This window comes from Pterocles gutturalis, unplaced genomic scaffold (assembly GCF_000699245.1).
Source record: "Pterocles gutturalis isolate BGI_N339 unplaced genomic scaffold, ASM69924v1 scaffold1280, whole genome shotgun sequence".
Classification (NCBI taxonomy): domain Eukaryota; kingdom Metazoa; phylum Chordata; class Aves; order Pterocliformes; family Pteroclidae; genus Pterocles; species Pterocles gutturalis.
In genome coordinates, this window is record NW_010143005.1 from 98195 (window position 1) to 110852 (window position 12658).

General features: G+C 36.3%; 1 protein-coding gene across 1 annotated transcript in view; it reads left to right on the forward strand.

Annotated features, from left to right (window-relative positions):
* Positions 1-12339, forward strand: part of CACNA1D (calcium channel, voltage-dependent, L type, alpha 1D subunit) — a gene marked incomplete at both ends in the record, with an annotated part of 98580 nt that extends 86241 nt beyond the window's left edge. Inside the window, 7 exons of the mRNA XM_010084543.1 lie at positions 808-899; positions 1938-2097; positions 3361-3488; positions 3597-3693; positions 5289-5391; positions 6482-6583; positions 12209-12339. Coding sequence (XP_010082845.1) covers positions 808-899; positions 1938-2097; positions 3361-3488; positions 3597-3693; positions 5289-5391; positions 6482-6583; positions 12209-12339 — 813 coding nt within the window. The remainder of the gene's footprint in view (positions 1-807; positions 900-1937; positions 2098-3360; positions 3489-3596; positions 3694-5288; positions 5392-6481; positions 6584-12208) is intronic.
* Positions 12340-12658: the final 319 nt, after the last annotated feature.

Genomic DNA, 12658 nt, shown 5'->3' on the forward strand with positions numbered 1-12658 from the left:
TTTTCTTTTTTTTTCTTTTCAATTTTTTATTTTTTTCCCCTGTCATAAGGTGTTAGGATAGCTCTACATTCCGTAAAACTTTACGGATGTCTTCTTTTGTTCTCAAAGTTGTAAAGTTTTTCAAATCAACACAAGGAGAGGTCCTAACTAAATGGGATGAATAGAAGAACTATGCTATGGAGGGTGGTTTTGCTTCCAGATTCTTTCTCTTCATCATTTATCCAAAGGCAATTTAATATTAATTAGTGTTAATATCTCTAAGTAACAGCCTTCACTGTATTGTAAGAGGATATAACTGTATTATGTTGGGGAAAAAGAATGGTCTTGTGGCCAAGGAATTGCAATTTAATTTTGAGGAACAGAACTCATTTCCATCTCTGACTGAGACAGGATGCTCTGTGCTTCACTGTCTGTCTTTGCATCTCTTTGTCTCCATTTAGATTTGAGGTGTTCAGGACAGCAATTATTTCTTACTACAAGTATATACAATATTTAGTGCAGTAGAGCTTTAATATCAATAAAGGACTCTATATTCTAGTTTAAAAATATATTTTCTCACCTGAAATACAGGAATATGTCTTAGTATTGTAATGGTTTCTTGATGCCAAATTAAATGACTAAGAGTTACCTTGTACATGTGATAAAGTTACTGTATTTACATCATTATCAGGAAAAGTCTAAAGAGTAAAGAAAGTGTATTTGTGAAAGTGTTTTTCATATATACTGAAGCAAGTTGAGACTGCAAGGCCTACAGCTTCTCACAGTATAGCTCACTAGGATGAAAGTCAAAATCCTGGTTTATTGTAGGTATTTGGAAAAGTGGCCATGAGGGACAACAATCAGATAAACAGAAACAACAATTTTCAGACTTTCCCCCAAGCTGTGCTTCTTCTCTTCAGGTGAGTAAACCTTAACTCTTACTTAATGAATCCCATTTAATTGATTATGAAAAACATCTGTAGCCCTGGTACCATGGATTTATTCAAAATGTTTGCAAGTGAGAAGCAAATTAGTGTAAGAAGCACATACCCTCCATGGCTGTATGCTAAGTGTCCATCGGCACAGCAGGGTTCTCATGAGGTGATACAGACCTCAACTCACTACAGCTGTTGTGAAACATCTCATTTGGGAAGTAATTGTCCTCAGGTAGAGCCCAAACAGTCAGCCCTGGTATCCCTGGGTAGGAGTTGGGAAAGGTGAAAAATAATGTGCCCTTATTGTAATCTGTAGAAGCACAGCTAGCATGACAGTTTGAAAAATTAAAGATTGTTGCAAAGATAAAGAAATAAACTGCTCTTTACATTTGCGGCTGCAAAACTGGCAGGTCCTTCTTTATCTGAGACCAAGGACATTACCCAATGAAATCTAAGTCACTTTATGCGTGTAAAGAATTTTGCCTTTGAAACTAGGTAACAAACACAGACAAAAATGTAATAAATATGTAGTTGTCTTTTAAATATTTGAAATAATGGGTCTGTACACAGGCATTACCCAACTATAAAAAAATGCAATAGCAGAAGTTAGAGAGAAGCGTTTCCTCAACTATGCTAAGGAAAAGGCAATTAATCTTTTACAAGCAGATACTTTCAACTTTTACGACAGATTTTCATACACAACACTGCTTTTGTACACAGCAGCTCCACTGCAATAAGTATTTAATTTGTAAATCACAGTTTGAGGTTCACATTTTTACATGCAAGCCTTTATGGTGCATTAGTTTGCCTTATAAAATGTGTCTACAGTGTCAGATCTATGCTTGTCATTTCTGAAATGTGCTCTATATTTTTTTAATTAGTTCCTGCTCTGAAAAGTTCACTATCTGTCTTCACATTTGTGCTTGTACAGCTCCAAGCATTTTGTCAGACCTTAACAAATTAATACATCTTTAATCCATTTTGACCAAATAATGCCTAATTTATCTTTGTGACCTTATAAAGGTGTGCAACTGGAGAAGCCTGGCAGGAAATCATGCTGGCGTGTTTGCCTGGAAAACGCTGTGATCCAGAATCTGACTATAATCCAGGGGAAGAATACACATGTGGAAGCAATTTTGCCATCATTTATTTTATCAGTTTTTACATGCTTTGTGCTTTTTTGGTGAGTCTAGCTTGTGCTTCATAAGATAAAATGAGCTTTGGCATTTTTACTTTCTTCTGAACTAAAAGAGCAGTGAGTTCAGAGAACAATTGAAAATCACATATCTAAAACATTTTTACAAGGTTATGTTTTTCTATACACAGTCCTAAATCCTGTATCTTACACTGATTTTTACAATGAGGGTGGTGAAACACTGGAAGAGGTTTCCCAGAGAGGTGGTAGATGCCCCATCCTGGAAATATTAAAGGTCAGGTTGGACGGGGTTCTGAGCAACCTGGTCTAGTTAAAGCTGTCTCTGCTCATTGCAAGGGGGTTGGACTAGGTGACCTTCAAAGGCCCCTTCCAACCCAAACCATTCTATGTGATTCTAAATTCTCACGTGCAAGATCTTCTGACTACATGTATGCAGGAATGGTTGGTTGCATGTTTGAAAGCCAGAAGTCTTTTCATCAGCTATTATTTCATGCATTCCTTAATAGTATAATTAAGTATTCATTAATGATAAAGCTGCAAATACTTTGACTTACTAGTAATGCTGTTTATATATTTAAACTCAGCAGAATTTGGATTCATGTCTCTACAAGTGTGCTCAAACTGTGGCCCATGAGATGTGAACAATAACCTTTCTTCCTAATCCATGGTGTAATGAATTATTTGGTCTAAAATAATATTTGAAAAATGTTTTTCCTCATTGCAGGTGTCTGGTCTAAGCTTTTGATTTACGATTTTGATTAAGATTTCTATTCACAGTACTGTTCTCCTTGCAAAAGGAGGGCAGTCAAACAGAATTCTGTGAACTAGTGTAAGCATACACCTTCTGCTGTTCTGTATCATCTTCTGTGTTAACCAAACGTATGCAGAAGTCTTATTGTCCTGACATTGAATCCTATTAATACAAAAGCTGTTTCCTGAGATCTACACTGTGTGAAATACATGTATTGGATCTGTTCTTTAATTTGATGTAGTGGAATTAGGCAAATCAAGGAAGAGAAACAAAACCATGTTACAGCCTATGTCAAAGACTGAGTACTCTAAGATAGAATCACAGTCCTGTCATACCACTACTTTGTAGAGTTCCAGTTAGTCAGTTAAATGGTTAGTAAGTATTTTCTGTGGTATTTGATGATATTTGCCAAAAATCATCATTTATGAGATCAATGTATTTGAATTCTTAACCTCCTACCTTATCAAATTATTTTATATATTGAATATTTTTTAAATTTCAAAATATTTATGGCAGCTTGTTCTTAATTACTTTTTTAGATTATAAACTTATTTGTGGCTGTCATTATGGATAATTTTGATTATTTGACACGTGACTGGTCTATTCTGGGTCCCCATCATTTGGATGAGTTCAAAAGGATATGGTCAGAATATGACCCTGAAGCAAAGTAAGTTCAATGATTTCTCTGATAAGATTATTGTGGTAAAACAATAAAAGCAGATAATATTCTTTGGGAATGGATGTATGTTTGGTAACTGATGTGTGTTGGTTCTAGGGGAAGGATAAAGCATCTTGACGTGGTAACTTTACTGAGACGCATTCAGCCACCACTTGGTTTTGGCAAATTATGCCCTCACCGAGTGGCCTGCAAGGTAGGTTTTACCCTATTTTCTTTCTAGGTTTCTCTCACAGTTTATTAATTCACTCAGTTCTGCCCCATATGTGTTACGTATGCACTGTTATCCTGTCTGTTCACAAGTTCTCCATCACTCTCAAGTTTTCCTGTTCTTTTGCAGACCTGACTTAAACCAGCAAAATTAGCATCATTTTTTTCAGTGTACTCATTCGAGTAGTTACCACCAATGTAAAATTCTTCACAGGGCATCAAAATGAAAGGGGTTGGTCTGTAAATCTGTCATTACTCTGTTATTGTCACGTATATGAACTACCTCATCCCAGCATTTCTGGTGACCCACTGTCACACACAAGACTACTGCAACCCAGTGACTCTTCAGTCCTAGAGAGAAGAGGGTGGTAGTTTAATTGACAGTTAAGTTTTGATACAGTACTTTCACAGTTGCATTTATGAGAAGTTTTCTTCACATGAAACATAGAAATAAGATTGAAGAGTGGGGTCTGCAATATGATAAACCAAGTTGAAATGAATAACAGTGGGCAATACAATATGTAACAGTGAGTGAGAAGACTGAAAATTAAAGGGAATTTAAAATTATATAGAATTTGTCAGGCATGATATGTAATTTAGATGAGGACTAATTGTATTTTAACATAAAAGTTGAAAAGCAACACAAAAGAGATTAATAATTATTACATTATTTGAGGACTTTAGAACTATGGACATTGTGGTTTTAGCAATTTCAGTAGGAATAAGATCAAGCCATTTAATTAAAGGATTGTTACAATGACAGTGCCATTTGGATTTCTTTTATATCTGTATTATAAATAGGTAAGTTGATGTCTAAAACACTGGGTTCAAACAGAATGCCACAAGGCATACTTAAAGCAAACCTATATCTATACGCTAAGATAAATTATCCAATTGAGTAATGCTTTTGAACTAGAAGAGAAGAAATCCAAGTCAGACGTTAGGAAAAGATTTTGATAGATGAGTGTTCTTCTGACAGTCCAGCATCACAATGATACTGCTCTGAAAGATGAACACTAATGCAGAAATGGACTACTCCAAAGAGGAAAGTCCCTTTCACACTAATTCAGTGTAGATAGCATAAGAGATGCACAGCTTCACTGAAGAGTTACCTGAGAAATTAAGCAGCTTATACAAGACAGACCTGGTGCTGTGGTTCTTCATGGAGCATGAGGCTGGAGGAACTGATGGGAAACCTGGAACATGGCTGCAACTGGAGTGCACGCTCCTAGATAACTGCATTTGTCCTTAATACTTGCATAGTGTGACTTAAAGTCATAGCCAAGGACTGGCTTCAGTGTTTGCAAATTAACCCAATAAATAGCTCATGAAAAGTACTGGATGGTTTTAACTTTTGTGTAAGCATGCATTTGATTAATATCAGAAAGAAGTGATATTGGGTGGTGGTTATGTGCAGTTAGGATGGAAGACAACTTTTTTTGAAGACTTATATAATTATTTTTTTTTACTCTCAGTGAATATTATTCTTTGAATACATCAGCTTTTCAGAAATGAACATTACAGGAGTTTTTTTTTCAAACAAATCCGCATCAAAATTTGTTTTCCTTTTCTCATTTACAGAGGTTAGTAGCCATGAATATGCCACTAAACAGTGATGGAACCGTCATGTTCAATGCCACTTTGTTTGCTTTGGTTAGGACTGCTCTAAAGATAAAAACAGAAGGTAAGGTTCTCAGCTGTAAAGCCTTTACTGCACTTGTCAGAAAGTACAATGAGGAAAAAATCAGGATTTACTTTATCTATTTTGTTGGACATGAGTAAGGGTGCCTTAATCTCACTGGATTTGGTTTGCTTTTGGGTTGTGGGTGGTATTAATTGTTGTTAGGATCAATTTCTTACAAAATAAAAGGAAAAGGATAGTGAGGCCAAAGCCCAGGAAATCTCAGAAATTATGTCTGGTCAGATAGCGGTGTAGCAGTGGTGTAACAGGAATTCTACTGCAAGGAAGGAATGAGTTCCCCTTTCTGCCCAACCAAGATGCTCCTTCCTCGCTAATCTTTAACTTGGTGCCTTGAATCCCACATTGGTACAACTGCAACTTTTGCACATTTGAAAGCAACATCTGCAGTTTAGTTGAGACCAGTTTTGACTGGCTTGAATGGATTTCTGTGATTTGCATCAAAGAGGGAAGAGTTTTTAAAAATAGTGGTATGTTTCAAATAATTTTCTTTCTATTTCCATACATTTTTTCATTATTTTACCATTTTTTACTATTTTCTGTTCCATGTCTTCTGCTATTCTCAGCAGAATTTGGGTTCTATTGCCAATAACAAACTGATTAGATTAAGCCCACTCAGGCATTGCTGTGGTTTAGGTGAGCACTGCCAGAGATTAAAAACTGCACAGTAGTCAGTTGCCTGAACTTTCAAGCCTGTAAAACTGAGTAATTACTGTGATTAAACAAATAAAGGCTCAGCTTCGGATCAAGAAAGAAGTGGCCTGTAAAGAGTAAGTCATCACTTTCCACACAATTTAAGCAGAAGGTATTGAGTGATAGAGTAGAACCAAGATCTGTAACTTACGGTGGAGCTCTGCGGTACTCCAGAGACTGATCTGAAAGCCCCAGGAGCTTCCTGTCTTACACTACTTTAGTTGTTGTAGTATTGTTACCTGCTACTTCTTGTAGCTTCAGCTTGCTGCAAAGCATCCTTGTCACAGTCTTTATTTGTATACAGCTAATTACTATCCAAATCATAATTGCAGGTGGTTGAAACATAATTGCCATCCTCCATTTTCCTGTTTCATTGCCACAGGTAACCTAGAGCAAGCAAATGAAGAACTTAGAGCAGTTATAAAGAAAATATGGAAGAAAACGAGTATGAAGTTACTTGACCAAGTTGTCCCTCCAGCTGGCGGTCAGTCTGATAAACTTTGCAATATGCTATTCTCTCTGCATTTTGGTCTTTTTAGATTGTTAGGAACCAAAGAAATAAAGTTACTAAGTTTTGCAATTATAATGTCATTAAAGAACAACAAACAATAAAATAAGTACAGAGAAAATTATATCCTGTTACACTAGATAATACCTATAGGACTGATAAGTACAACTTCCTTAGATCAAAAAGAAAGAGAGGAAAATGTTATGCTTATTTTCTTGCTTGAAAAAAAATACCTTATTAGACCTAAATCTACTCTTGATTTCAAGCCATTCAGCAAAATAAACTACACTTAATTTGATTTCAATGCATTGAGCAAAATAACATGTTTTGTTCTAATTAAGCTTGACAATGTATACTACATTATAGCTTATATCTTTGTATATGTTGAACACTTCTGGGAGAAAACTGAAAAACTTTACCAGCTTAAAAATAATTTTGTTACCAAAGTGATAAATCAAGAGGCTAAATTATCTCAGTTACACTGGTTAAACCAGAGCAGTTCCATAGTCAACGGAGAATGGAAATGGCTCAGATTTATGCCAGTATGACTGAGATATCTCTTTACATGGCCACATTCATATCTAAATTTTAATGACACCAATATGTTTCTGGGACCTAGAAGGCACGTATGTTAGGTGTTCCTACGTGCTGTAAAATGACATGTCAAATATTTGTTATAGCTCTCTCTTTAAATATATATATTCTAATATATATATTTAGCCTTTTTATATATTTACATTTTTATTAATATGCTGTAGTGTAGGTTTAGGTGACTGTTTTTTACTTGCTTTTTCAAGTTTTAAAGGTGCAGGATCTGTTGCACTGTCACCCACACCCAGGATATATTTATCTAGACATCCAATACACAGATCCATTGTAATCATCCGGTATTTCTTGTAGTTTATTGTACTTTTATAGTGTTACGGCAGGTTTTAAGACTGATCAGGCTCAGGGTTGGAAGGAGACTCAAGATTCTCAGGTTTGGAAGCAGACTCAAGATCCCAGGCCCGATGGTGGTGGAGGCTGATCCCTTTCTGAAGGTGATGCTCTCAGTCTCTGGGGGAGGAGGAGCATGCTGGCTGCACTGCTGTTCAGCATGACCCAAGAAGCAGCATTAGCTTTGTTGCTGGAGGGAGCCACTTGCTATTGGTGTGGTGGCTGCCAGATAATAGAGGGGATGAAGGCAAAAATCTAGCAAATTTGACTATCCAAGGGGGAACTGATACTGCACATTTAAAACAACTTTTTGTGTTCTACTCTGTTGTTTTTAGCCTTACACCTAAGTGCTTGCATGGCATAGATGAATTGCTTTGTTATTGTTGTAACTATGTGCTTGAGCTTTTTCTGCAGCCTCTGTTCCTTTCAACTATGAGTCTTTCCGAATATTCTGAAGCAATTCTGTTTTAGGGTGGTGGCATGGAATTAGTGTTGCCTCTTGCCAACTTTATTCCCCTACATTTTTTTATTGAAATAGAGATGCATGCTTCAGAATAGCGAGCTGTGCCTGCCTAAATCAACCTGACAAAGAATCTGTAAAGATTACATTCCTAGAACTAATCTTACATAGTAACTTGCTGTTAACTTCAGCTTCATTTCATTGCTGAATATAAGCTGTATATTTATTTTCAGCTGTACTAAAATTCATTGCTAATATTTATTCTGCAAATGTAGCTCTTTAGTGTAGTTAGAAGGCTGAAAACCTGGATCACCGCTCAGTTGATAGAAACAGTACAGCTTCTACAACCCAGTATAAATAAGAACATTTTGGGAAGTCCTTAAGGCTTACAAACTTTTTATTACAGTTTGGTTTGTTTCTTTGTGGACCTTGTTGTGAAAATTGGAAATATTGTAACCCACCTAGAAAAAAGAGGAATATAGCTATTTTACATTCATATACCATAGGAGTGTAAAATAGCTTAGTATACAGTAGAAATTAGTTTCTGTTGATGCTTAATATTCAATAGAAAATTGTATAAGACAGTAACACCTATAAAAGCTGATAACAGCCATCTAGGAGACAGAAAATTCTCTTGAATATAAATCAACAAAGCATCCAAATTTAATATGTTAAAATCACTTGCACTTCAAAATATTGAGCAATCTAGTTTATAATGTTTTTCTTCAGTATTACTTTTGCTGGTATTACTGAATGCTAGATCCTTCGTGTGCTCATGACCATGCCTCCAGAACACAAACAGAACAATTATTTGCAGAGCAGAATGAAAATAATCAGTATGGCTTTTTTTTCCTGAATTATAAATAGATGCACTAGAAATGAACAGGTAGTTAATTATTGATATGGGTTAAATATCTCATTACTATAACGTAATTAAACTGTTAATAGTTAGCAACACATTTTCAGTACAAAAAAAAAAAAAATGCTTTGCAAAAACTTAGAATGTCAGTCAAAGGCCTGAATGTGTGAATGAGTTAACATTCTTAGGAGACTAGAGAGTAAGAGAAATACATACAACTCGCTGAAGATTCACCTGTATTCTCTAAACTCCCCAGTCTCCACCTTCAAGCCTATTTGATCCTGCCTAATACTTTTTGCCCTCTTCCAAAAACTTCCTACTGAAATGATTCCTTTTCCTGTCAGTAATTGTAATTGTAATTGTAGATTTGTCTACTCTGTGGTCAGTTACGCTTAGCTGCCTCCCTATACCTGTCCATATCTGGCTATATGTGTGCTACTCAGAAAACAAAGTCAAGGATGGCTCCCCTTGGCCAGGCTTCTGTTCTTGTTGTGCACGTGTCTGCAATACAACTGACTGTGCCTGTGAAGTACACATGCTTCTTGTTTGCACATGCAGACTCGGCATGCACAATGCAGCAAACTGGTGATGCATTCATCTGATATGCTTCTAAAGAGTTGGTGCATGGCCAGAGTGATTGATAAGGGCCCTTCATTGCTGCATACTGAGACTTTGCCGGTATTGTTGTCTCAGGTACAGTCAGTAGTCGTGCAGTGTCTTAGCCTGACTCAAGACATGCTCTAAGTGCCACCATAGTAGTATATGTTATATCAAGTCTGTCACCTCTATGTGCTTGTTATTTTTAGGAGCCATTTGCCATATCACTTCCTTAAGAGTTCTGTTCAAATACTTAAAATGAAATAGTATCAAGGATGGGGAAAGGCTTATCTGGGGAGTTGGACCAGGGCTACATTGCCTCAGCTAAGCTAAGGCAGGCAAGTTTAGATTAGATGCTTTAGAAGAGATCTCTTCCCAATACAAAATACGATTAGTCTCCTGAGGAGCTGCCAAGAGAGATTACAGATGAACATCAAAGCAAGTGTTCACAAAAATTTTAAAAATTAGTTTTGAGGAGTCAATTCAAAAGCTTTTTACTGCTGAAACTGAATCTGTATACTGGTGAGCTTTTAATGTGAGCTGTGGAATTCCTGCTATTTCCCAGCAGGAACTGGGGGGACTCGGACCTTTGAGGAGATGTCAGTATTAGGCAGAGCAGGCTCTTTAGTGTGCGAAGATATTTCCTGCAACAGACTGGTCTCCCAACCAAGATATATTAAAGCAATTATTATAATTATTTTTGCTTTGATACATTTAAAGTATAATAAAATGCTGGGAGAATACATCCCTGATGCATTTTTACTAAAATTAAAGCCTGTCGTACTTTCTCACATGCATCCAGCCCATATCAGACATTATAATGCGAGCAGCTTATTTTGAATGGTAGAGGATTCATTTTGAGACAAATTTTGTCACAGAGGTAAAAATTAGTTTAAACAGTATTGTACATGGATTGGATTTCCCCATCCTTTTTATTGATGTGAAAGCAAGTTATGTAAATTAAAGTTAATTAAACTTAAATTAGCAAAAGCTGTCATAATACAGGTAAAAATACCACTTGAAATGCTATCATTAGTGAGATATGTTGGGACCTACTGATAAAAAAAAGACACAAGGAGACATGAATCAAATGTTAATGTATGATGCTACAGTATCTGACAATTGATTAGAGAATTTGCTTGACAATCAAATAGAGAAAAAGCTTGCTTAACAGAATGTGTTCATATATAGGAAAAAAACCCCACAAAACAAAATGAAAAACCAAACTCAAGCATATCCTAAAGCCCCAATAGAGAGTTAAAATGTGGAGACAACAAATGACATAAAACTAAAAAAATCCATACTTTCTAACAGAGGTGTGCTAAAATGTGTCTGGGCAGGTTAGATTTTCTATGTTTAGTCAAGTCACAACTGTCCAGAGTAACCCAGATCCTGAGATGTGTGAAGCCCCTGCCTGCCCCAGGAAGGGTGACTGGAATGACAGGAACTTAGTGTCCATCAGGGTGTGAGCCCTAAAACACACCAGCCCTGCTTTGCAACCATGTTGCAAATAGCTATCTCAAGATACTGAAAAAAATGAGAGAGTAGGCAACACAGCAGAAAGGGAAATAGCTAACTTCATGCCAGATACCTCCAGGGGAAAAAAATGTGTGAAAACAAAAGCAATGTTTTTGAACTGAAAACTATTCCTGGTTTTCTGGCAAGCTTTACTCATCAAGAAATCAAACTTGCACAGCTGAATGATTCAGTGGGACTCATAAAACAGCCACATACATTCTTAACATGCTATGAACCAGGTGATTTTGACATCCTCATAAGGTACCCGCCTTTGAACTTCAAAAACTTTGAAATTTGGATTTTGTTCAGAACAGTGACTCTGTAAAAACACTAGGTTTTAATCCAGTTGCTGTTTGCGTATCTTTTGAATTGTACTACATTAACTGATGGAAGTTATTTTCATTTCTATCAGCTGATACACTATAATAATGTGGGAAAGCACCATGTTGTTTCATATTTGCTATTATCATCATCATCTGTCTAGAAGGTGGTTAAGGACCACATCTTCACTTAAACCAGAGCTTCATAGAAAATATGTGAAATTGTAACCTCTGTGGGATTTCCTCAGAGTCTGGAATTTGTCTTACTGGATGAAATAAGACAGAAAATACAGCCCAACATGAGCATCTGGGACAACAGTAAAATTAAAACTGAAAGATGCTGAAGTATTACAGGGAAGGCACAACACCAATTAAAAAATGTGCAGAGTAAAGCAGGCTGTAAAGATGTCTAAGTCCTTATGCAATTAGAGCAACGCTATATTGGTACACTGACTAAGCAAATTTGACACAGCAGTAAAAAAAAAAGATGATGTAAGCAGGACCTGGGTTTTTTATAGAGTCACTTTTATGAACATAAGTGTATGTAAGTCATAGTAGCTTTTATTTTAATCTGTTTATTCCAAGTAATTAAAGCTAGTCTTTCAGCATCTATGCGTGCACAAACATGTTTATGGTTTTGTAAGAAACTTACACTAACTTACTTAAAGGTACCTGAGACTTGGTAAGGTATCGTATTTTCTTCTTTATTAAGGATGACTTCACTTAATTGACTGAGCCTAAACTGCTTGCTAAAACATTGCTTTTAAGGTAGTTACGGGTTCTGTTGGTGTAAGCTGAAAGCATAGTACCTATTGCACCCATCACATTTTTCCCCCCAGATCAGATGTGAGTGTACAGGCTATTGATAAATGTGCTGACTTGGGAGAGATCTGTCTGGTCTGTTCATTTAGATGATGAGGTAACCGTGGGGAAGTTCTATGCCACCTTCCTGATACAGGACTACTTTAGGAAATTCAAGAAACGCAAAGAACAAGGACTGGTGGGGAAATATCCTGCGAAGAATACCACGATTGCCCTGCAGGTGATTTTGTTTTTACATTTTTCACTAACTATTTTGTGAGCTTACTTGAAATAGCAGGTAGATGAATACTGATGATTGTGCAGTGCTGCAAGGATTTTATTTAGCTGGGACACTTTTGGGCCTTATTCGTCAGAAAAGTAAAACATAATCCTGCTATTCTGTCTGTTAACAAGGTAAGTGCAAAAAGTTCTTCTCTGTGGATTACTCAAACAGTAGCAACAGTTCTAAAATTTCTTAGCAAGTCTAGTTGGTACATCACACTCTAAAGCTGCTGATGTAAAATCAGATAAATGAAGATCTGAGCTATTATTTCCATTCT